A 25,687-nucleotide genomic window follows, 5' to 3' on the forward strand; every position below is an offset into this window, starting at 1 on the left:
GGAAAAAAGGAGCCTAGATATCTTTTTTCAGACTCTAAATTATCTATGTAAAATTTTCAATAGGCGTCGAACTAAAATAGATAATATATAACTTCTGTCACACTCGGACACTATTTCTTGGGTGAAAAAAACCCAGTTACAATAAACTTAATAACTACATTACTCGCAAAGTAAACTACAATAACTAAAAAATACTACAAATAACAGAAATGGCTAAACAGCACGAAAAACTCGCGCAAAAACCTGCAGCAATTTACGTAGCAAAAATGCAGTAATTCCATCTGGAATCTGACACGAAGGAATGCCTGACACTACACTAGTGAAGTCACATGGCTACGCTCGTAAACTGGAGAATTTAATCGACTTTATAGCGAGGCAAATAACTGGGGAAATTACTAATTTTATGGCCTATCGAACGATGTAGTGAAGATTGTGAGTGGGTGTTTAAAACCCATAGTTTATAACGCTTTTATCTACATTTACGGATACTGTATGGCATTTTAGCTTACTATAGTTTGGTCAATTAATTTGGCATTTCTGAAGTTAAGTTTATGCATGTTTTGTTAATATCTTTTTGGTTATTGAAGTCAATATTGGCCACTTTCGAACAAATGCATAAGGAGTATTTTTGCTTTCAGGAGTGTAAAGTTACTTGGTGGTCACTGAAGTAGTCCTCACTAATGTTATAAATGTGAAAGTAAATCTGTCTGTCGTGCTTTCAATCTAAAACTAAAGAATCGTTTAAAATGGTAATATTGACTCAATAACTAAATACCAACTTAAACTTACTTTTATGATTTGTATGATCTACAATAACCCACTAATATAATAAATGTGATTATATTAGTGCTATTTGGTTGCCCGGGTAACTGAGTTGAGAAGGTCAGATTGGCAGTTGCTCCTTGTAAAACAGGCACTTGAAGGAAGCGGTTTCAGAGGCGGGTGAAACCGCGGGCAGAATTTAGTTGTTTACAAAGCTGAAGAATTTGTTTTCTGACTTAGTTAAAAAAATATTCTGATATCAATATTGACCTATAAACGAGGTAAAAACACCGATTTCTTGTTTTTATTTTCACTTAATTAGGACATTGTTTTAAAACAGTAGGTTGTTTTTTAATTAATGTAAGCCTAGGCACGGGCCTGTTCAATATATTATTTTAGGATAATTCTTTTCCTCGCAAAAACACGGTTCTATTAGCGTTTTTCTTGGTAATGGGCGAAAAAAATTAAAAGGGACGATGTAACATGGATCGTCGAAAATCGGTTTGATTTTCTGTTGTTTTTTGAGGCAACAATGCTATAAAAATGAAAACATTTTTTTATTAAAATTAAGTCAAAACAAATGCCCTTCCGTGGGCTACTAACCAAAAATGTTCAAATTGGTTGAATAATAGCAGCATTTCTCAATATTGTAATTTTTTAATGATTTTGTAACATCGATGAAAAAGATATATAAGTACGTCTTTTGTTACAAAAATGCAGATTTTTTTTTACCTCATGGTAAAAGTGAGGTAAAAACTCATTTATTAATCAAACATTTTATAAAAACCTGCAAATGGCGCATATGATAAACTTTGGACATTTTTGGTTTAATTAAAGAACGAACGAAGGAACTAACGTTTTATTGTCATAAAATGCCATGTCTATTCTTACACAGCTCTAAGGTACAAATTGTTCCGGGTCGCCGATGACTGGATGGCGCACTGACCATGGGGCTTATGAGGCCGCCTCTTGAGAAATGGGGGTGTAAAGCTATTTCGAAGTGAACGCATTAATTATTCTATTAAAAAAGTTACAAGCCTGCGTTGAGAATTTTTTCGTAGTCGTTGTGTTTTTGTTGTTATGAAGGTCAGTTTATTAACAAGAACATTTGTGTGAAACATTTTTGTAGATTTGCTTGCTGTAGTCAATTTTAAGATATGATGACACTAGACATTTTAGTGACGTTCTAGAACTTGAAGCAACCAAGAAAAAAAGCATCTATCTTTCTAGACTAAGAATCTGTACCTCATTTAAATCGATATGTTTTTCAAATTAATAAGGATGAATTATGAATATTGAGACTTGTTTCATCGAGCAGTATAGCCGATGATAGCACTACTACAACTTTCGAGCCTTTTTCCCAACTGTTGGGGTCGGCTTCCAGTCTAATCGAATGTGCCGTTCCATAACTCTAAGGTGCAAATTGTATCGGGTCGCCAATGACTGGATGGCGTACTAACCATGGGGTTTATGAGTCTGCCTCTCGAGAAATGTGGGTATGTAAAATAAGTTATAAACGTCAATAATGTAGGGAATCTTACCAGCTGGAACGATCTGAAAGACACAGGGCCGTTTCTGTCGCCCCACCGCATTGGTAGCTCGACAGAGCAACGCACCGTAGTCGCGCTCGCTGGCGGCTCGGTAGCGGAGCTCGCTTGAAGTACCACCCGTTGACACTAAGGGAATATTCATATAAGACATAAGGGATACATCATTAGGCGCCATCATTTACGACACAGAAAATAGTCTCAGGCCAGATTCACTAACAAAGTAAATGTCAGTTTTCAAAAAACCAGTGTTAACTATGAATAAGTAATATCACGTGCAATTTTCCAAGTAAACAGTTAATTTAGGAAAATCTTATATGGTACCGGTATTTCTTGGTGACCAATGATTAAAGGCGGAGAAAAACATCTTGAGGAAACAAGGCCCGAAATCATCAACCCGCGTTGAGAAAGCGTGGTGATTAACTCTCAATCCTTTTCTGTTTGAGACGGGCCTGTGTCTAGCAGTAGGACGATTTTTTTTTAAGTAGCGTTTGAAACATGAATACGTGTGAAAAACTAATACATAGGTATAATACATTTTTTATCTTTACACAAAATACTCGCCATATCTAGCAGGAGACACCTGAAAACTCTCGCCACTGTTATTGAACTGCCAGTAGAACGTGACGTCAGCGGGGTCCGCGTTCACGGTGCAGCGCACGCGCAGCGGCTCGTCCAGTCGCGCTCCGATCAGCAGCGGGGACGGTTGTGCGCAAACTGGTGCGTCTGTGTTGAGGTAGTTAATTTTATAGTAGGTTACAGATGTTTTTTTTTTTTTTTTTTTTTTTTTTTTTTTTTAAATCCTGCTTTTCCCCGTTCATGAGAACAACGGGACCTTAGTATTCTAATTTTCTTCATTCATGCCAGTTCTCGCAGTTATACCTCTCGCACTTTCAAGCCTCATACGTTACACATGCATACTTCATCTCTTATTCTTTGCCGGGTGGGATTCCCGCTAATAGCCTATGTGTTTTCTACAGGGATATAACTAGCAGGTTTGTTTTATTTCAATAAAGTAGGTAACACACTTTTATTTATTTTACATTTTGGAATTTTACGTCTTATATTTATATCTTTACAATGTTTAGTATTTACTAGCTATGTACCTGATTTTGTATGTTACAGACAATATTTAGTGATGCATATTTACTTTTCATGTTTACAATTTTAAAGGTGTTTTTATCAATTTTACATTTGCTAGTTGTTACAGTGTTTTCAAATATGATAATGGTTTACAATTTCTTAACTTTATTGTACTTTATACAATGCAAATAATTTGTGAAGTTTAGATACATTTCTTATTTAACTTAATGATAGGCATGTCTATGTATCTATCACGTTAGGTAACTTTTTTCTTTAAAACATTAAGTTTTATTAACTTTAACATAAAATTTTTAGTTTGTCCATTACATATTTAATTTAACAATATCTTAATACGTTTTTGAGATTTCTATACAATTTTGTTTATTTAATGTTTAATTTGTAAACTAGCTTTTGTTTTAACACATTCCAGTTTTATGACATGTAACAACATATTTTATAAAAAGTAGTTCCAATAAGGAAACTACTATATTTTATGCATTTTTCATTTTCTAGAAGTTTTAGCTCTTATTTCACTCAATGGCAGGCACGCCCTTATTACACAAACTTTTGAATACTTAAGTCTATTCTGCAATATGTTGTTTAGATACTTTGTCTTATACAAACCGATGCATCAATATAGGTAGATGCAAACGATAACTTTTATTACATTTTATGTTTGACCATAATTAACATACAACATATTATATGTAGACAACAATTACAATAGAAATAATTTGTTTATTTATGTACTTCCAACTTACTCAACTAGGAACCTTATGACCTTTTTAATCTTACTACCTTTATTGCTTATTAACTAATTAATACTTATTATCTATTGTTTACTGGTTTGTACTACCTTTCAAACTTATTTGTTATTATATCTATAAGCATATACCTACCCCGTAGTTTGGAACTTGTTTTTTACTTTTTATAATATATTAGGTACCTCTAAATATTTGCTTTCTAATTTATCTATTTACATTGTCCAAGCTTACACTATGTAAATAAACTGAACTTTTATATTTATTCATACTGGTGTACCTTTCTATTCCAAGCATTAAGGCACAGTATTTAATTCCATTCCCTGGCGATTATTGTATTTTTGTGGAAAGTCAAGTTTGTAGGTAGTTTTGTTTTATAGTGCTTGATGACTATATTGCGTTCATAATGTCGGTTTGTAGATAATCCAATGGCTATGTAGGTAATCTATTAGCATTTTTGTACTGTTGTTTGGTTTAAATGTAACATACTTATTGCTTATACCTACTTGCAATCTATTATGAGTTACCTAAGTACTATCTATTAATTTTGTACTATATGTTTAAATAATATGTATCTGTTTTTCTTAGTTGTATTTAAGCTTTTAAGCAGTTGTTTTAGTAGTTATATTGCTCACTTTTTTATTAGTCTAATTCATTTACACTTCTGGATAACTTTTGGTAATAATATATATATACTTATTTTATATATATTTATTAACTTTTCTTATACTTTTTCTTAATTTGGGCGTGGTTGTGGGTTTGTGAGATGTGTTGTGTGAATGTTTGTGTTTGCGATATACAATATATATACTTACTATATATTTGTTATATCGTTTTTTGTTTGTTTTTTGTTTATCCGGTGTCGCTGTATCTGGTTTAACCGATAGTTTGTTAGATTTTGTGTTGCATTCCCGGTTTGTGTTATTGTGTGTCGCGTGAATGTGTTTGTGTGTTATCGTGTGTGTTGCATGCCAGCCAGTGAGTGGTGAGTCATACATAGGCTGTCGTTTGTCTGGCCAGGTAGTCCCATTTTCGGCGGACGGGGCACTCAGCGCTAAAGGCATTGTGGTCGGTCCTTTGTAACTTCGAGTGCGAGCAGTTGCAGCACTGCGGTTCGTTCCCTGCGATGAAGTCTGCGCATTTCTCGCGCAGATGCGGGCCACCGCAGTGACTGCACCTGTCCGCACCTTCCGTGCAAAATTTCCGGCCGTGCCCGAATGCCAGGCACTTCGTGCATTGGATGAGCGGAGACTGGTCCTCCACTCTGACCCTTTGCAGGTCCAGGTAAAGGGCTCCAGCCTCCACCATCCTCCGCCATATAATGGGTTTTACCTGAACTATGATGTGTGCCGTTTTTGGATTTCTTGTTCTCTTTTTAAACTTAATTGTCATATCCGTGTCCTCTTCCGAAAGGTCTATAAAGATTTCTTTATTCTGAACACGTATTGCTTGTGTTAGCTCTTCGTCGTCACTATCAAGAAATACATCTTTTAAGATGACGAGTGGGTTTTTGTTCTTTATGTTGGAGACTATCAAGCCCTCTCCCCGGCTTTCTATTCTCTGTTTCACTTTGTCCAGTTCGGTTTCGGTATCGCATCCAACGATTATGGTTTGGTTCTTCGCCTTTCGCACCTTGTTTATTTTGAGCCCAGTTTCCCTGGCATCGACCGCCCTCCTCACTCGCCCGAGCACCTCGTCGGCAGTCTCCTGGTTGCCTTCGAGTGTGATCGCCATCGAGTGAAGCGCCGGCCGATGCCCGGGTCTGGCTGCTGTGACGCTGGCGTAAGACCTGTTAAGGGTCTCGCCTGGCTGCCTGCCTTTTGCGACGTCAAGTATTGCTTCTTTGGCTGTTACGACGTCACCGGCAATACCGTCGAGCTTCTCGTCGAGAGTAATCTGAGTGCGGCCCACCACCAGGACGCTTTGCGTCGTCTGACTGATGGCCGCCTTAGCCTCGTCGATTTTGTCGACGATCTTGTCGATGATGTCTGACCCGCCATCGTCGCGCAGTGCTGTTTGCTGGTCGAAGCACCAAACCATTTTCTCTTCCAGTTGATTAAGCCGCGTTTGCAGCTGGGACTCCACTTCCCCCAGTTTTTCGAGCATGTGACCCTCATTTCCGGGAGGCCTGGCTAGTGCTAAAGCTGGTGTTCGTTCTTTAGTTTCCAAGCTGGTCACTCGCTTGCTAAGCTCGAACAGGATACGCAGACATTTATCTGATCTCTCCTCCAGGAAGGTCTTGATGTCCTTCCTCATTTGAGGGTACTCTTTGACCTTTGAGGGAATGTCCTCAAAGGTCTTCATCACTTCCTGAAGGAGCTCGTCGTTTGTTTTTGCCCCGTAATCCTGTTTTTTGTATATCGCCATGTTGTCCAGCGACCTCCTGTTTCTGTCTGGTCTGCGGATAAAGGTTAACGCAGCGTCCTGCGCTGGAGCGGATGGAGATGAAGGGGTACTGGAGGAGGTGCCCGGCTTGGGGTGTAAGCCGGAGGTTGTCGGTGTGCGATACATCTTGTTTATTTTTTGTGTAACGTGTATATGTTGTGTGCGGCTTATGTGTGTGATGTGTGTGTGTTGTGTGTATGTGCTGTATGTTTGGCGAGAAGAACGGGGAACGTTGTCAGTCTGACCCTGTATAGGGGGGTCAGAGTCGATAATAGTGTAAAAACTGTACAGTTAGTTTAGGTATCAGTTGTACCTGAAGTCGGTTTGTGGGCTATGTTTTAGCTCTTAAACGCCACCGGTTTGTCATCAATTATGTATAAAAACAAATTTAAATTAAAAAGTATAAGAAAATATATTTTAATTTTAGGGGGTGAGGGGGGGAGGTCCAAACTGGGGGGGGGGTTCCTCTTATATGACTTTTGCCGTGGTGTCTTTGACACCACAAAGGCAGGATTTGAAGTCCAAATTGAGCTATCTCCCTTAGTTTCGGAGATATCGGGATTTGTAGGTTTTATTTAGAGGGTGTGCGGGGGAGGGGGTCCAAACCAGGGGGGATGGACGTTTTATATCCGACTTTAATCGTGGTGTCTCCGACACCACAAAGGCCGGATTTGAGGTCGAAAATCGTCTATCTCTCCTAGTTTCCGAGATATAACTAGCTTAAACACAGAACCTCCCTCCGTTGTGTCGGTTAAAATTGTAAAATTATTTAACTACGTTTCTACTGAACCGATTTCGACGTGTGTAGGCTTGTTAGAAAGCTCTCGTCGGTGTCTTTCTATGCCGCTTTAAATTTTTATTAATTTATTTTTCCCCTTAAAACTACTCTAACATAAACATAAAAAAAAAATCGGATTTTAAGCCGGGGCGTGTTATTTAAATTTAATTATTGAAGAAGTCTATTTATTAGGGTTGCAGTGTTTATAACGAGGGTTTTTGGGTAAGAACATCCGAATAATATTTAAAAATTTAACCCCTATGGTTAAGTTAAGACTTGTAACTTTAGGGCTGATTTCTACCCTGTTCCAGGGTGTTTTTGTCAATTTTTTCGACGTGGGGGTTGGTTTTTCGCCAAGCCCTTTACAATGGTATATTTGAAAATGAGAATTTTTTGTTATTTTGGAAGTCGATTTTCGATTCGCGATCTCGTAGATAACCTTGTTTTGCGGTTGATGCCGCTTGTAAACAAAATTATCAAAAAGTCTAGCGACTCGAAAAACACTCCAAAAATGTCAAACTAAAAACTAGCTTATAGCTTAGAGTCTTAACTATCTTAAAATCTAATTTGCGTCTGCGCGCAACCACGTCTTCACCCTCTTCTGAGGGGTGTTCTCCGTGCCACCCTCCCGCAACAACCGCAAAGTGGTTTGTTTTTATTTAAAAAATAAGTTAAAGTAAATTTTGGTGTTATAGTCCGATATAGGGCTAACTGAACTACAATTTTGAAATAAGTTTTTTGAATTTGATTAATAGGGGGGGGTTTTAATTTCGAAAGTAAAGATTTTGGAAAATATACTGTAATTTAAAATTTCAATTTTGACTTAACTACCTTGCCGAAAAATCTGAAAATTTGGGAAATTAAAGTTAAGGTAGTCTCTAATATAATAGTAGTGTAAAATTGGGGGGTCGTCGATCTTATTTTGCGGGAAAATGGCACTGAAAATGGTACTAAATTTTTCGACCTTTGAGGGGCTGTAGCTCCGTCCAGGGTGGTCCGATGGTCTTGATCCGGGTGCCAGGAGACTCGCCTTTCAAAGACGCGTCTTTTGATATAAGACACGCCTTTCCAGCTGTGCTGGAAGTAAAACCATGTGGCACGTGGTAGATGTTTTTCCGGGATTACGTCGGCGATTTTTCACCGGAAAAATCCCGGATGGTGTCCAGTGGACGGGGCTCGTCAAGCCGGTTGTTTTGACCCCAAAAAAGTGGGGGGTCGTCAATCTGGTTTCCGCAGCGTTTCACAAAAACACCAAAGATCACGGTTTTTCGAGCACAACTTTCACGCACTTTCTCCGATTTCCGGGCGGTTTTCACTATTGTGTTCTCCTCACTGAGACGCGTACGTGGATATACAACACTTGTATATTTACGCGAAAAAACCCATTTTCCCGATTTTTAGCAACGGAGCGTGGAAAAAACGTGGCGCTCGCGGTGGTGGCTGCCAGCAGACTCAGGTTACAGATGTTGTAATTGACTTGTTGAGATCAAATCTTGTCCTTGAATTTTAATTAAACTGCACGGTAAATTATTTTTTACATGATCAAAGGGATAATTCGTTAAAACGTTACCTACTTCTCAATCAATGAAAAATGGGCTCATCTCATCAAAGCTCAAAAATTCAACGAAATTTAAAAATAACGAAAAAGCCAATAACTTTAAAGTAGATGGGCCGATTTTGATAAACCACCGTAGTACCGCTGAAACACCTGCTTTCATTTAGAAAAAACCGTATCAAAATCGGTTAATCTGTTCAAGAACTACAATGCCCCTACAAACCCTTTTTGAGTAGGGAGTTAAAAATACACAATAAATCACTTACATTGCACTCTAAGATACACAGCCTGACTGCTAGACTCCCCCATCTGATTGGCTGCTCTGCAAGTGTACAGTCCACCATCCCTCTTCGTCACCCTCTGCAGAACTAGCGACTTGGTGCTGATGAACACTCCTGAAGACATGTTCTGGCTTACTTGGACGTCCTGAGATGGAAAGTGTAGTTTTTAGCATATATTGGAAACAGCGTCAAGTTGAAGTTTTCCAGTAAGTGGCTTTCTGATGTCTATGATTTCTTTCTTTGTTATGTTTAATTAACTGCAAATCTGCCTAGTTAATAAATAAATAAGAGAGATGAAGTTTTAAAACATATTTTTCACTAACTTTGTGTATTTTGTCAATAACTCTTGAACGAACTCTGAGATAAATTGAAAGTAAAGGCATAACCTTCAAAAATGGAAAAAGTCTTATCAATTTCAAGACGAAGTCAAAAGTATAAGTCACAATGAAATCCTCTAAATGAATGAGTTCCTACAGAAAATGGGCAATAACAGGTAAAAGTAATATTTACTTTTACCTGTTATTGCCTGAAAATACTTATATATCTCGGTCTCTCAACCTTTTGAGACAATTTAGCATCTTGACAGTTAAAGTAAAAAACTTTTAAAGCAATCTTTGAATGAGCGGTTACGTAAATACTTGAGGTCCTCAAAACCCTTGACTTTGACCCTACACTCGAAGGGCCTCTCAAGAGGAACTTGGTTCCCAAATTACCTTAATCGAGCTCTTGCGCAGTTTTGAGAGTCTCCACTTTTCTTTAAAGTATTTTAGAATGATTACCTTTTCGTATAATTACGATTTTATTTTTGTTTGTTTTGAAATGTGATATTTGAGTATGTTAATATGCAAGACCTTCCTTTCCTTTCGTTCCTTTTGAAGTTTACACGATTTTTTTTTTTAAATCCTTGATTTTCGCAATCAAAACGATCATAATCCACTTACTGCGAATATTAAATTCATTCTCAAATGACGAAACAACGCAGAGATCGGTTATATAAATCTACCTTTACTTGAAAAGTTTATCTATACATAGAAGGGTCACGACTCACTCACGTTATGGTACCAGGAGATCCGATGTTCCTTAGGGTTCGCTTTGATGTTGCACTCAAAGTAGACATCATCTCCTTCCTTTATGTCGTTAGGGTTTAAGGTGCTGCCCAGAGACATGGTGAGAACGGGTCTGTCTGTTGGGAAAACGAAATTATGAACAAAGAAAAGAAGAAATAATTTTGAAAGACAAAATTTTAAAAAGTATCATTTGCAGTGAGCAAAGCATGTAGATCAAAATAATGAAACACAACTTTACCGACAATATAAAAATCAGTTTTCTTAAAACAACTGTTTATTGTGAATTTTCACCATCAAAATCAAAGTAAATGGTTGTTTTACAAAAAGGACGGATTTATATATTTACGGACGCATATTTTGTTCATAAAAATAGGTCTAAATGCACCATTAGTTAATCTTCTTTCGTACTGATGTATGTACATACTAATATGACAAACAAACATAATACATAAACTTTCAACCGTAAATTGTCTCTTATCCTGCACGGTGAATCCTCTGATCATTTGAAAACCAATGGCTAATAGAAACCTGCCGGCCTAATTACACCGTAGCGGTGTATACCAATACGGTGGTCCTATACTTTACAGTGGGTGAACTATACGGTAGGTAGTATGGTAGGTTTAGTCTCGACGATGCATCGCGGTTGGTGACCACAAATCGGCAAATGTCAGTTGCGTATCTGAGTTTTTTTTAAACTGACGCATGACAGCATGACGCTAATACTGACTAACTGTTGTACGTTTTTAGCTCTTGGTTGTTTTGTTAAGTAAGTGTTGATTTAATGATGATAAAGGCCAGAAAGAACCCTATAAGAGTGATAGTAGTTACGTATAGAATTGAGGCAAGGACAAGAGAAAAATGTTGTGTACTGGATGTGACTTCGAAACCTATGAAGCCTCTTTTTGAGAACTGATGATAAATACAAATGGTGATAATTAGTGGTCTTCAATGTTTTTAAAGAACAAGTGTAACATTATCAGTATTATATCAGTCTGTAAAAATCCTTCCCATAGCAGCAGCGATAAAGTGGGTAAATAACCACTGTTCTACAATAAATCCCTAAAAAAAGAGGAATAAGTCCTTACAATTTTTGATAATTCTTCCCACATTTTCAACGCCTGATTCCCAAAAATGTCCTTTCACTATTACAATTCGAGTTAAGTTTAAAATTGAACATCCGTCGCAGCTGTCCGCCATGACGCTGGTCCGATCGGTGACAGCGCTGCATTTGCACTTGTAAATTAATAATGACGTACTTTATCGGACGGTCAAACTTTCTTCAGAATTAATTAAGCTAGTGAAATGAACTTTACGTGTATTGTGAGATTGGTTTATAATTTGGAAATTGAGAAGGAGGTTCTTAAATAAAGATTTCTCTACTGAAAGGATTAACCACTTTTTTTGTACTACCAAAGAGGCAAAATAGAATTTGATAGTTATCAGTGAAAATAGGTAAAAGCTACAATGCATTATGAAAATCTGAAGTTTTGAACTATGTTTTTGCACAAATAATGCACATAATGTTTTATAAACAAGTCTGAGCTCTCGACAAACTTTTTGTCGTCACGGAACACTGCACGAGAATCTGCGCAGACACTAATTTTAGTAATATAAGCGGGATTGAGTGATAGGGAGGCAGAAGATTATAGGATTCTGTTTGGTATAAAACCTTGAAAATTCTATATGTACTTACAAACAACACTCATTCTGAAGGCGTCTTCAAGAGCGATCCTCAACACCGGGTTATCAGCCCTACACCTGATCATCGCTCCATCATCTTCTGGCTGAGGAAGCATGGTCAGTTTGCTGACAGTCGTCGTCTCGTTCGTAAACTCGCTGTGCTGTAGAAAATTGAACTTTATTAGTGGGACGCCATAGTTCAGTTTTAATTGTGATTTTGAGGATTTTGTGTAGTGTTGTAAAAAAGTTAGTTCTTTATTTAGTTTTAATCTGAATAGTCTTACTTTTTGTGGCAACTTTTAAGCTTGTTTTAAACAGTTGCTAAGTACTTAAGTAAATTACCTACTTCAAATCGTATTAATTCATTTTACGCACTTAAAAACACTTAAGGGTCCTAGCATTTTATCCAAGCCAGCCATTAATATGAAACAATTAGGTACTTCAATATGCTAATTGCGTATAAAAGTCGCTATTAAAAGCAACATCTCTAAACCGCATACGAACAAAGAATATAACATTAAGAGGAATAATGTAGATAATAGTTAAGTTCTCATACATTTAAAACCACAATTCACTAGAACAAAATGCACTCGTAATTGGGTTTTAACCTAATTGCAGAGAAATATCCGAGAAAATCTGTTGAATCAGTATCCGTCTATGTTGTGTTGTTTTATTTATTCAACTGTTAATCTGTGCTAGACTTATATTTTACAACTGGTAGGTATTATTTCATTGGAGCTTGCTTTCTCTTTCGAGTGTGTACGAGATTATAAATGATCTCCTAAACTATGACTGTTTATCTTAGGTTATTTGTGTTCAGTTCATCTTAGGTTAATGAGTCATTTCTATGAATTGAAAAGAAGCGAGGAGATGTATCCTGCAATTTCACGCTCGACGGGTTTGTACAAATATTATAAAGCTGAAGAGTTTAATCTCTCTCTCATCTGATAATCGCAGTGATTTTCAAATATCGAGAAGTCACTTATTTTCGAGTCCTCTATAGATCACATGACGCTCTCCCCTCTGATATGTCCTATATACCCCATTCCCTAGTGATCAATATACCCTAGACTTTGCCTTGACCTAGCCTACATTCAAAGCCCTAGCTTCATGAATAATAGTAGTATAAAATCTACTAAGTAAAATAGCTCACTACGGCCCAATAGTTTTGGCGAGGATTTTCTCCAACTAATCCCAACGCAATTAGTGCTTAAACCTACTTATCTCTTAAAAAAAAAAAAACATCAAAATAACTAGATAAAGTTTCAGAGCAATCTTCGTTAGACTTTAAGATCAACTTGGGACCTAAAAGTTTTTGATTAGAGCTCTTTCAGACACTGCGATTGGGCGAGTTAAAAAAGTGGACTAATCCTTCTCGACCTACGTGTCTTGGTCTTGGAATGTAGTGTCCGGGTGCTGTCATTTGTTTATCTGAATACTAGTCATGCCAACGTATTTCTTTCTCACAGAATTTTGTAAGTTTGTGATTTCCAAAGCAGCTGTTCCATATTTAACCTGCTACCCAAGGAAACTACTTCCCAGTCTCATTTGGGGAAAAAATATCCTTAATCTTTTCCCTGGGTCTAAGCTACTTTCAATTAAAATTTTTTGGCCTAATTGATTCAGCCGTTCTTGAGCTGTACTTAAGGTAAGTTTGACCGTGTCTTCATTGACAGGGAATTGATCTCTTATATATTTTATTTTTTGCAAACGAATATGCTTCAGTTGCCTTTTCAGACATGAACATTAAAATCGCACCGTCTGAACAAGCCCCTAAGACTTAGAAACTCCCTCTAACTTACCTTGAAATCTAAGCATCGTTAATTTTCGTTGCCCTGTCTCCGTCAAGGAGATCCGACTAATTCCTTACGTAAAGTTAGGTGGCTAATCTTTGACCTGATCTCAGCAAAGTAAACAAGGCATTATCATACAAAGTTGGCACTGTTATTTTTTGTGAAAGTTTCTGTTACCTTGGGCGTATTTTGTTCACGCGATAAAAGTTTCTTGGATTTCCTCTGGGGTTCCTTGAAGGATGTTTTGGAAAGTATGCCTATGGTAAAGAGAGGTGGAGTTTAACTTTTTTGTATAAGGTTGGCTTTTGTATAGGTGATGGTCATATCATAGCGGAATTAAAATGAAACTTTAAACCTTTGCATAATCCAAACTAATATTATAAATGCGAAAGTAACTCTGTCTGTCTGTCTGTCTGTCTGTCTTTTCTTCACGCCTAAACTACTGAACCGATTTGTGTGAAATTTGGTACAGACATAGTTTGAAACTTGAGAAAGGACATAGGATAGTTTTTATTACAAAAAAATAAATAAAAATAAAATTATTCCGGACATATAGCGCCATCTATTGGTCAAATCAAAAATCTGCTGGTAGTCACTATTCCACGCGAACGAAGTTGCGGGCAAAAGCTAGTTATGTTATAAATGCTAATAATTAAAATTTGAGCTCGTGGCCGATATAACCGTAGCGCATTATGTAGTTAAGAAAATATAATTTAACCAACAAGCAATTCTTCTTCTGAAGACCGATCAGTCTGATGTTAACACAGAACTAAAAACTGGGGATATAACGAAGACCTTAACAGACAGTTAAACAACCTAAATAAATCTTTAAACTGATGAGAATAAAGGTCAATTTCTAATAACAGATTTATAGAAAACTCACCTTCCCCCTGGTATATCTTCTGTTCTCCCTGAACCACGTGACTTGAGCAGCTGGTCTGCTCCCGTGGGTCACGCAGATGATTGTGATCTCGGAGTCTGCTGACATCTGTCCCGGCTTGTTTGTGATCATCACTGATGTTGGACGTACTGTGGGAGAGAGATATATTATAGTTCAGCTACCTTCCAGTCCAGCTTTACACATTTTCTTGTACTATTCACTAACTAGCATAAATATTTTATATATATTTTTCATAAATGTCATCTGTGGCTGTTTCTTCCCAATCAAAGAATACCTTCAGTGAAACAATAATTTATTATGTTGCCTTAATATATGTGTCTAGATAATGAAGCCTGCTGGTTTAGTCAGGCCCCTATAAGCAGACTTCTTGAAACTACAAGACTTCTGCTTGCAACATTCAACAGATTTAACACATTACACTAGGTCTTTCAATACACAATAACTTCACTCTTGCCCAGAAGATGATACGGGAATTAAAGTAATGCCTACTCACGATAACCAACATTGATACAAACCTTTTTTAATCTCAGTTTTCGCACCACATCTCCTTTACCACAAAAATTGCTACTACAAACTTACAATGCATCTCCACTCTCGCAGTTCTTTCATGAGGACTCAGCAACGGAGTATTAGTAGCCTGACACCTGATGCTGGTGTTCAGCCAGCTCCTCTCGGCTCCACCGATGCTGATGCGGCTGACAATCACCTTGCCGTCATTCTTGAGGATTGTGTGGTCGTCTATCTGCCGGTTGTTGATCAGCCAGGTTAGAGTGGGCTGGGGACGGCCTGGTGGCAAAAGTTTGTTGGTGATTATTTCGGCCTAAGTTTTCTTCTATTGGAAAAAGACATGAAAAATCTGAATGGTTCTATCATACGAGAAAATTGCGAAGATTGATGCTTAGTCCAGTCTGACGGATATTTAGTGATTCATATTATTCTGACTTTTCCTGATTTCCTCGGGGTGTTTTCCTTTTTAGTTAAAAGTTAAAACAAAATTATAATTCACTTTTAAGTTAATGCATCGACAATCAAAACGGAGTCTTCAAATTACCCAAATCATGTTAAACTCAAAACAAACAATTAAGACGAAACTTCGCGAATCTTCAACCATAATCGAGCAAGCACTACAACCACTAACCAACTTTACATATTCACGCTACTCAAGCCAAACAAAAACTCTAGGAAAACTATCAAACAATTATACTACGAGAAGAACTTAGAGTTTGTAAATTTAGCAAATTTTGCGCTGCAGCATAACTTTTAGCCGAGTTCCTAGCGTAAACAAGCGACGCGGGACCAACGAGGTTACGTAGACTCGCGCTAACTTCGCAGCCGTCTCTTATCTGGCGTAGTTTAAACCTTTTGAGCTAACTATAGTGACCTCTGGCGACTTTCCCGCAGCTGGTAAATGTGTCTTAGAGTTTTGGTGCTGGGAAGACTAGTTTGGGGGACGCGGCTATTGTTGAGCGCTTGAGTGAGCGTGTTTGAGGTATAATGGGAGCGTTTGTGCCAGTTTTGGGAATTTCTGCGTCTGGATGGCCTGGAGTCTTTGTAAAAGTGAAAGGCCATGAAATGACCGTGGAAAGCATTCATTGCTTATTCTATGATCGGTTATAACCCACAAAAATGACAACTGATCAAATTATGTTTAAGTCTCATCCAAAAGTTATCTAACTCCAAACTCCTTCACCAAACTTAGGAATTGGACATAAAACCTTATAATAATAATTAAACCTACCGTTCTAATAATAGACAAACAAAGCGTTCTTAGTCAATGAACCAAAGCTGAAAAATGTTTTATCTCAAAGGCGTTATTTTGGCATAGTGACAGGAAAAAACGCGACAAACCACCCCAGGTAAAATGACAGAGTAGGCTAGAAAAATTGTATATTAAAATATTCATACAAAAATACGAGTACAATAACTAGTTTGAAAGTGCTAAAAATACAGCCTATTAATTGGATACCCATTTATAACTGTGAAAACGTAAATACCAGAAATGGTCGGACCAGAAATACTGTAGGGTGACCAAATATTTTCATTTTATTTATGGGATATTGATCTCGAAAATTGCTGTTGCGAAACTTATAAATAAAATATTGGTTTAGTTAACCTTTGTAGGTTGCATCGGATTTATTTTAGTGACAATGTATAAAATATAATGTCGTTATATTTCCTGAACCGATGCAGTGGGGTTGATTGTATTTTTGTTTTGTTTGCATTTCTTTTGTTGCTTTTGACATTGTAATTTTGTATAAATTGATTTCGTACATTGTGTCTCTCCAGTACCTATATATGTCGGGTCAGCAGTACTTTTGAGCCTACCTTTTTGTAACGATGTAACTACAGTCAATATGGCTTTTTAAGTAAACAAGTTGTGTCAATAAAAAGTTTTTTTTCCATCTTCTGTATCTTTAAATAACTTGGTGTACAAAGTGGCGATCACGGGTCCTGTTTTTTTTTTTCACTTCTTAAATGACTAAAATGAATAAAGGTTGACTGGTAGAGAACGCCTAAGGCGTTAGGTCCGTCTTTGTACATTGTTTTTTTTTTTTGTTAAATGTGTGCAAAAAGTACCTATTATAAATAAATAAATGGTAAATGAGATAAATCCTCAAAAGTTTGTTAAGCTTTTATGTTTGTCTTCTTTAAATATCTTATTTATAAGCAAATACAACTGACAAAAGACAGTTATTCAAACAATATCGAATTCAGTTACAGGACAATCGGAACTTTTTATACGAAGAACATTGTTACGCATAGTTCCTCGACTTTTTCTAGAAAATTCGCTGGTTCTGGACGAAGTTTGTTTACTAACAAGAATAACTGGAATAAGTGACTGCATAATATATGCCAAAGTATCCGGTAGCTTCGGTATGGTTAACTAAAGATTTTCATACAAAACGTTGCACTAAATGTTTTGGGAAGTAGTTTAATGGTGTGTATTAAATATTGTGTATTGAATTGTAACGATAGATAAATCTCTTAACTTTATTTTTATTTTTAACCTTCGTCCAAAAATATTGAAAGTTGCGCTTTCAATATTTTCGCTTCCATTCTTTTCCAGTACTGTCATATATAATAGGGTCCACAATTGTACCAACGTCTAAGCCATTTTGTAACACCTACTCTGTACATTGTGGAATGCAAATAAATAATATGAATATGAATAAAGTTATGGTTTAAATACTGACTTTTAGTTTTGACGCTTACTGTTGACACTTCTAAAAGTCATACACAAATAAATAAACCATCCATAGTCAAATATGTGGCAAAAAAATAACACAAAAGCGAAAAATCGGTACGTATCATATTTTTTCAGCGATTCAGTTTTTCTAACTGGCTCTGAAATATTTTTATATGCGATTGATACTATCCGTAAAGCCAATACACGTAAATCGTGATGAAAAGTGGCCTACACATATCAGGGTTAAAATATTAGTATCAAATATTTGACCTAGAACGATTTTATTATGTTTAACCTATGGTAGATATTAATTATACTGCTTCACTAAAATTAAAAACCGGGCAAGTGCGAGACGGTCTCTCGCACGAAGGGTTCCGTACCATTATTTATAAAATATCCCAGCCCCCCAAAATATCTATTTAAATCTAGTTTTCAGTATTTGTTGTTATAGCGGCAACAGAAATACATCATCTGTGAAAATTTCAACTTTCTAACGGTTCATGAGATACAGTCTGGTGACAGACGGACGGACGGACAGATGGACAGAGGAGCGAAAACAATAGGGTCCTGTTTTATCCTTTGGGTACGGAACCCTAAAAAAAACGACCAAGCACGAGTTGCGCTAGATACATAGTCGGACTTGTTTTTTTCAGTTTCAATGGACCGCATTTGTTATAAAAGACATCTAAAAGACAACGCATCCATGACAAAAAAGACCTTGACAGAGAGAAAAACAGATACGAAACGGTCCTATATGAATAGTTTTTTAATACTACACCAAAATTCACTTAATCACAAGACATTTCATCACTTACACGAAGTGCACGAGAGGATAGATTTATTTTCGTGCAATCTGAGTGAATTTGCAATAGTAAATATTGTTAAATATTATTAGTTGTACTTAGTAGGAGATAAATATATTTATTGTGTTATCTAGTTGTATGTAAATTGAGTGTTATGTAAATAACTGTGGATACCACTATTGTATTGGGCAAAACTGTCGTAATAGTGTGTAAATAATAAAAAAAACTTCAGACAGTAGGACAGTCCACTATTACTCAAAATCATAGCCACCGCCTAGCTCTCGCGACACCCGTTGGGAAAAAAGTCTGGGAAATTGTATAAATTTTAACGAGCGATAAATATCGACACATTGCCGTAATCCGGAACTGGCGGAAACTAGGCCAAGAGGCTGCTTTCTTATATATTTTTTTAATACCAGACCTTTTTCTATTTGCTATTGTTTTGTTCTTGGCGCTAATAGAATGGAGAATTTACCAATTCGGCTATTCAATGAATTTTCGCGAGGTCTCGTGGGGAATAATGTTCTATGTTAAAGCACAACTCAACTCAACTGTAGGTCCCGGCTGTCATTGAACATCCTTAGCGGTCGTTACGGGTAGTCGGAAGCCAGTAAGTCTGACACCAGTCTAACCAAGGGGTATCGGGTTGCCCAGGTAACTAGGTTGAGGAGGTCAGATAGGCAGTCGCTTCTTGTAAAGCACTGGTACTCAGCTGAATCCGGTTAGACTGGAAGCTTACCCCAACGTGATTGGGGAAAAAGGCTCGGAGGATGATGTTTAAGCACAACTCATTATAAAAATCACAGAACAATATTGTAATTATAATCAAAGAATTAAGTAAAGAGAGAGTTATGGAACGCTGAATGTTCACATTTTGAACAGAGATTGTAGTTTTCGAATTCATAAAAAAAAGTTATACGGACATAAAAGGAGATGGCCAAAAAAAAACCCAGAGTCGACAGAAACTTCGTATGTATGGTTGGATTCAGTATAATGTGTAGGTTACGAAAAGTATTACATATCATCTAAAAACCATGGGGTTCTCTTTTTACAATGTTTTTTCGATCATTTTTTTTAGATTTCGATTTTAGTAGGTACATAAAAAAGCGTAACTTTTCTGTTTGCTGTTCATTAGAAGTTGTGCACAGGGTAAAAAGTTTACACTCAGGTGTATGCCTGTTAGCACTATACACGAGTGAAGAGACCTGCTGAAGAGCTGACCTGATGATGGAGAAGAGAGAAGGCCAAGGGAACTCGGCAATGGTAAACATTAACTACCTCGTGTTTGAGCTCATATTATTCGCATTAACGAGAACTTTTCACGTATGCGAATAGAGACCAAAAAAAAGTTTTTTTTTTTTTTACTTTTAAGTTTTTTTTTAAATTAACCTTTGCCAGTTCAGAAGTTTACACATAACAGGGAAACCCCTTCAAGAACTTAATCGTATCTGGAGTGGTTCATGTGAATAGTGCAATTGGGTCAAACTCAAGACCTTTTAATCACCAGGCAAACTCTGTAACTAAGGGGATATTACTATTCGCATGTATAATGTTAGTATATCTTGTTTTTTATGATCCTTTATGTAAATAATCTTTAAAATCAACATAAATTCAACATAACCTATTTTTGTGAAAATATGGTATAGCTCCTATACCCCATGGATTTCAGGCTGGATTTTTGGCACCATCAAAGGTCTATCATAATGAACCCATTGGTACCCATTTCGTTGCTGTCGATTCTGGGTTTTTTTACTATGCTGAAATAAATGGTTGTGAGCAAACATGCACGCTGCGTATGGAACATAGTGTGTAACAACACTTTAGGTGGAAAAAATCGGATTTTATTACAAAAGGTAAACAAGCTAGATGGATCACTATCAGCCATGCATAACTAATGAATTTATTAAAAAAAAAAAAACTGAATTTATTTTGGGATCAACGGTTGGTATCAGGCCCGCCGTAAGCGGGCGTGCAAGGCGTGCACCGCACGCGGGCGGCACGTCCTAGGGGGCGGCAAATCGAGCGACTTATCACGTATTATTTAAAAAATATAATATCTTTTTACCAATGATTTAATGTGCAAATGCCCCGGGCGGCATGATTTAGGGGGCGGCAAAATTAAACCATAATTTCGTAATAAAAATACTTTTAATGAAATTAGATGAGTAGATTAGCAATAAAAGTTCAGAAAAAGCCGCCCTCGTTTTAGTCATGTCCTGTCAATTATGACGGGTTCACCCTTTGCATCCCCAAAAAAATTCGCGCTCGCTGCGCTCGCGGCTCCATGTCAGACATCACAAATTGTTTTTGCTTAATTGTTGAGGCATTCTATTCCGAAAAAACATTTTTCGCGCACGTCTTTTATGGCTTTTTGTTCACTTTGGCTTTTTATGACATGTTTACTTCATAAAAACTCTAAGGAAAAAATCGCATTCGCTTCGCTCGCGGCTTCGTATTCATTCGCACTTCATTTCTGTGCATATCTTACTATTTGACTTTGCTTTGTTCATTTACACTGGTTTTTATTTGTTTTGTGTCCTTAGACTGAAAAATTTTCGCGCTCGCTTCGCTCGCGCTTTCTTACATATGAATTGTGTCTTATGCGTTGACTTTTTCAACGGGAAACCCACTAAAAACCATAAATAACATATTTTACTAAATTTAAACATTGTTATAGATATTTATTTCGTTAGTTTGAGTTACCCATAATCTGTTCACTTTGATATACATATGTTGGTACCTATTAATCACAATTTTTCAATACATAGGGGCCACTTGGGTAATGATTGCATAAGGGCGCTACAAAAGCTCCTTTACGGACATTGGCTAGAGCAGTGGTTCTTAACCGGTGGTCCGCGGACCACTGGTGGTCCCTGGAGGCATTCCAAGTGGTCCGCGAATCTTAGCTTCGCGACGTTGCTATACGTTATCTGACTTTATTTTTATTGACTTATAATTGCGAGCTGGGGTTTTTGCATGCACGTATATCGGCTGTGTCGTACCTAGTCCCCCCATTCATGAAAATGTATGTTTGGGCTACATTTTACGTAATTTTGGTTTTGAGTCTTAAATAAAAAATAATTAAAATTTCTCGCTCGCTTCGCTCGCGTATTCAGAAACTATATTATGGCCCTTATTTTAGCATTTGTCAACAAACAAAACGTTAAGTACGTTTGGGCTAAATTTTACGTAATATTTGGTTTAAGTCCGATAAAAGTTTCGAGCTCGCTTCGCTCGCGTATTCAAAAACGATATGCCCTTATTTTTGCATCTGTCAAAAAACAAAAAGTTAAGTACGTTTTGGCTAAATTTTACGTAATATTTGGTTTAAGTCCGATAAAAGTTTCGCGCTCGCTTCGCTCGCGCATTTCGAAACTACATAGGCACGTTTTTCTTTATTTGCATTTGCTTACCTACACAACTGCCGACATGCGTTTAGCAGAGTGCTAATTTAGGTAAACCGATGAGGTGGTCCCCGGCAAGACAAACTTTAGTTAAAGTGGTCCCTCATGACTAAAAGGTTAAGAACCACTGGGCTAGAGACACCTTTGGCTCCAATTACTTTTGCAAACCATGAACTAGAAAATTTGCGCGCTCGCTCCGCTCGCGCTTATTTACTGCTTCTCTCTTCTTCCATCGCACCGGCGGCGCGCTACACAGAAGAGCTAAGAGCCCCCGCAGACCACAGACTTTTTATCGGCCGATAGTTTAGTCGGGTTGGCCTGCTAGTACGCACACCGAGCCAACTAAACAGTTTAGTCGGTGATGAGTGCGCAAACTATCCAACAGTCTGCCGACTATTTGCTAGTTTCTAACCAACTGGTGAAAAGAGTGGTGAAAAGAGAGTTGCCATCCAACGTGGCAATGCTGCCAGCCTTTTGGGTACACTCCCGGTGGGCAGCGATGAGGAGGAGTTTTTTGATGCAATTTTTTAAATATTTTTATGTATAGTAAGTGTATATATTAGGTAATAAGTTAGTTGTATGTTGTATATATATTTATTATTAAGTTATTGTAAAAAGTTATTTGTAAATAAAAATATGCAATTAAAAAAAAAAAAAAAAAAAAACATTGCATAGAAATGTTATTATTGCTCTCATACACCGGAGAAGGAAAATTAAAAAGAGAGCCCGAGAGTATTGGGTGCATCATATCTTTAGTGATAGATTATTAAATGGAAAATTTTACACTATGCATTCCAAATTACTCGATTATTAGAGTGCAGGGCGTTTTTCGACTTCCTCGATCAAAGTTACGATCGAAGATTCCGAAATAAGTGACTGAGAATTGGGCGACGCCATTTTACAAAACACGCGCGACCGACCATTCGCTGTCAAAGCTCGGAGCGAACTGAACTATCGGCTTAGTCGGTCGACTAAAAAATCGTTATGTGTGCGCGTGTGGTAGGGAGCCAATACTGATTATACGGTCGGCCGATAGTTTGCCGACAGTTTAGTTTGAATTGAATCGGGAAGCCCATCAAACTTGTTTATCGGCCGATACCAAATCGCCATAGTGTGCGCACTTGCTTACATCTGCGTACTGATTAAGAGCCCGACCAAACTATCGGCCGATAACAAGTCTGTGGTCTGCGGGGGCTCTAAGTGTTTGTAATGATTATGTGGCTTAGTTTAACACTTCAGTACAAATATAATTATTGTACCTAATTAAAATATATATTTTATAATCATAACGAATTTTTCTTTTTTTTACAAAACCCAGTATAATATGTAGTCGTAGGGCGGCATAATCAGTTTTGCACGCGGGCGAACTAACAGCTAGCGGCGGGCCTGGTTGGTATCAATGGATATTTGGTATCAACTGAATCCTTGAAATGGAACTAAAGTAGGTTTTGATTCTAACGGTCTGTTGCACCATTTAAATATAACGATAAACAGGCTAATGCCGACAATTTTACGTCTGGTTATGGTTTAGCTATCGCTATAGTTAAAAAGTGCAACTCACCCTTCATCCTAGCCTAGCCTTTTCCCAATTTTTGGAGTTAGCGTCCAGTCCAACGGGATGCAGCTGAGTACCAGTGCTTTACAAGGAGCGACTGCCTATCTGACGTCCTCAACCCAGTTACCCGTCAACCTAATACAACTCACCCTTTGTGTTCTTAATTTCAACTCCCTCTCTTTTAATACCTTCAGGATACCAGTTTCGAGCAAAAAAGCACACACAACACAGAAGAAGCAACACAAAAAAAGTCGCACGCGCAATTACGAGGCACTCTCTAAAAAGGTTTTCCATCAAAAGTGTCACAGTTTTTATCAAGTTCCAAAGTCGTTTGTTCAGATTAGTACACAAAGCTTGGCGGGACGAATTTAATGGTATAAAGTGATATACACTGTTGCCAGCGAGGAGGCCGCATATATATTCATTTGTGTACCCCGCACCGTCTGAAACCGCTATTTTTCAAGACTATATTGTTTGTATTGTATAAGATGTGGCTATTGGAGGAGTGTTTTGAGTGGAGAAAGTTAAATCATATTTTGATCTACACTTGGTATTGTAAAATCGGAGAGTTCTTTTTTTACCAAAGGTGTGATTAAAAAAAAAAACCTGTTTTATGTATCCAGTAATTAGACAAGCCAAGGCTACAGTTACGCCATTTTGCGGAAGTAGTTTCCACTGAACGCCGTTTAAACCTCAGTCAAAAGCTTATACAAATTTATCAACATACTTATGCACTTAATTTGGTACTAAACAGTTTCTAGAAATGTCAATTTGGCTTTATAAGGGTTTAAAGGGAAGCCTGAAGAGACTTTCAACTAGGTAGTTTAACCGTGGGACACGAATTATAATAGACATACTCATAGTAAAGGAGCCAGCTGTTTCTCGCGGTTCCACCCGCATCCTGACAAAACTATTTCCTGCACCAGAATAAAAAGTAGCTTATGTTCTTTTTTAGGCTTTTGACTAACATCATATTCACTTTCAGTGATGCGAAGTGATCCACAAACAAAAACAGTTAATTCCACATCACTACATAGTATAAAACAAAGTCCCTTTTCCTGTCCTGTTGTCCCTTTGTACGCTTAAATCTTAAAAACTACGCAACCGATTTTCATATGTTTTTTTTAGTAGTTTTTTTTAGTGATTAAAGAGGAAGGTTTATATGTATAATAACATACATTAAAATAGTGGGGACATACTGTTATCCCGTGCGAAGCCGAAGCGGGTAGCTAGTTTATAATATTGGTAAGGATTTTCCAGCACATATTATTTAAAAGGTAATTTTACAAATGAGCTTCATTTGAAATATTCACGGTTTCGTGACCGGTTCATAAGCTAATAAACAGCTGTTATTGAATTAGGCGCTACTGAGTGCTAATTGGATGAGTTTGCAAAACAATTAGGATGAAAAACCAGACTTTCATTCATTTTTATTTTACATTGGTTCAGTTCTTGGTAGTGGATGATTATTAGGTAATTTAATTAGGTTTTATAACTGTTTTTAGAATAAATCTGTTACGTAGGTAGGTAGGTGATGAGGCTTTCAGATGAGTGATTACATTATTTAAATATATTTTTATAACATTTAGTATCGTGTAATAGACAGCATGTTAAATAGGCATAATTGGTCATTATTTTCAATACTTCAGTACATAAGCTAAACATTAAACATGATTGGTCTTACTGCAAAAACAGTTAGACAGACTTTAGTCACGTGTTTAACAAAAATTCTCCATGCAAAATTTAAAACACACGTTCAACGTCTGTTGAAATTTTTGTAGTAGGACCTTTTTATACGCATTATAGCCCGGGAGTGGATTCTTATGACTTCACGGTTAAAATCAGTATCTTAGCACAGTTTACTATGACGAATAAAATAAATAAATATGATCTTACTATACTATTATTCTAGCATACAAGTGTAAGATTTTGTATCCAACAGTAGAACAGCACGTTTAACAGTCGGTCCCGACTGCTATTCAAATACATGTATGGCAGTCGTTAAATTATATGGAGTTAGTAGTGGATTTCAGGGTTTGCATCCATGTCTTGTAGGTCGTAAATTGGGTATCTAACCACTGGTTGACACTAAAATAAATAAGTGTTGAAGTGGATAATGCTTCCTTACCTAATTGTTATTTACAG

The 25,687-nt window shown here is 37.1% G+C and overlaps 1 protein-coding gene across 1 annotated transcript in view; it reads right to left on the reverse strand.

Moving 5' to 3' along the window:
- The window catches only part of LOC124640773 (neural cell adhesion molecule 1-like), a 177,497-nt gene that overhangs the window by 16,966 nt on the left and 134,844 nt on the right, over positions 1-25,687 (reverse strand). Inside the window, exons 6-12 of the mRNA XM_047178698.1 lie at positions 15,173-15,379; positions 14,576-14,721; positions 11,913-12,060; positions 10,205-10,335; positions 9,138-9,297; positions 2,874-3,035; positions 2,304-2,438 (exon numbers count right to left, since the gene is read on the reverse strand). Of these exons, the coding sequence (XP_047034654.1) occupies positions 2,304-2,438; positions 2,874-3,035; positions 9,138-9,297; positions 10,205-10,335; positions 11,913-12,060; positions 14,576-14,721; positions 15,173-15,379 (1,089 nt within the window). The remainder of the gene's footprint in view (positions 1-2,303; positions 2,439-2,873; positions 3,036-9,137; positions 9,298-10,204; positions 10,336-11,912; positions 12,061-14,575; positions 14,722-15,172; positions 15,380-25,687) is intronic.

This window comes from Helicoverpa zea, chromosome 21 (genome assembly GCF_022581195.2).
Source record: "Helicoverpa zea isolate HzStark_Cry1AcR chromosome 21, ilHelZeax1.1, whole genome shotgun sequence".
In the NCBI taxonomy this organism is placed as follows: domain Eukaryota; kingdom Metazoa; phylum Arthropoda; class Insecta; order Lepidoptera; family Noctuidae; genus Helicoverpa; species Helicoverpa zea.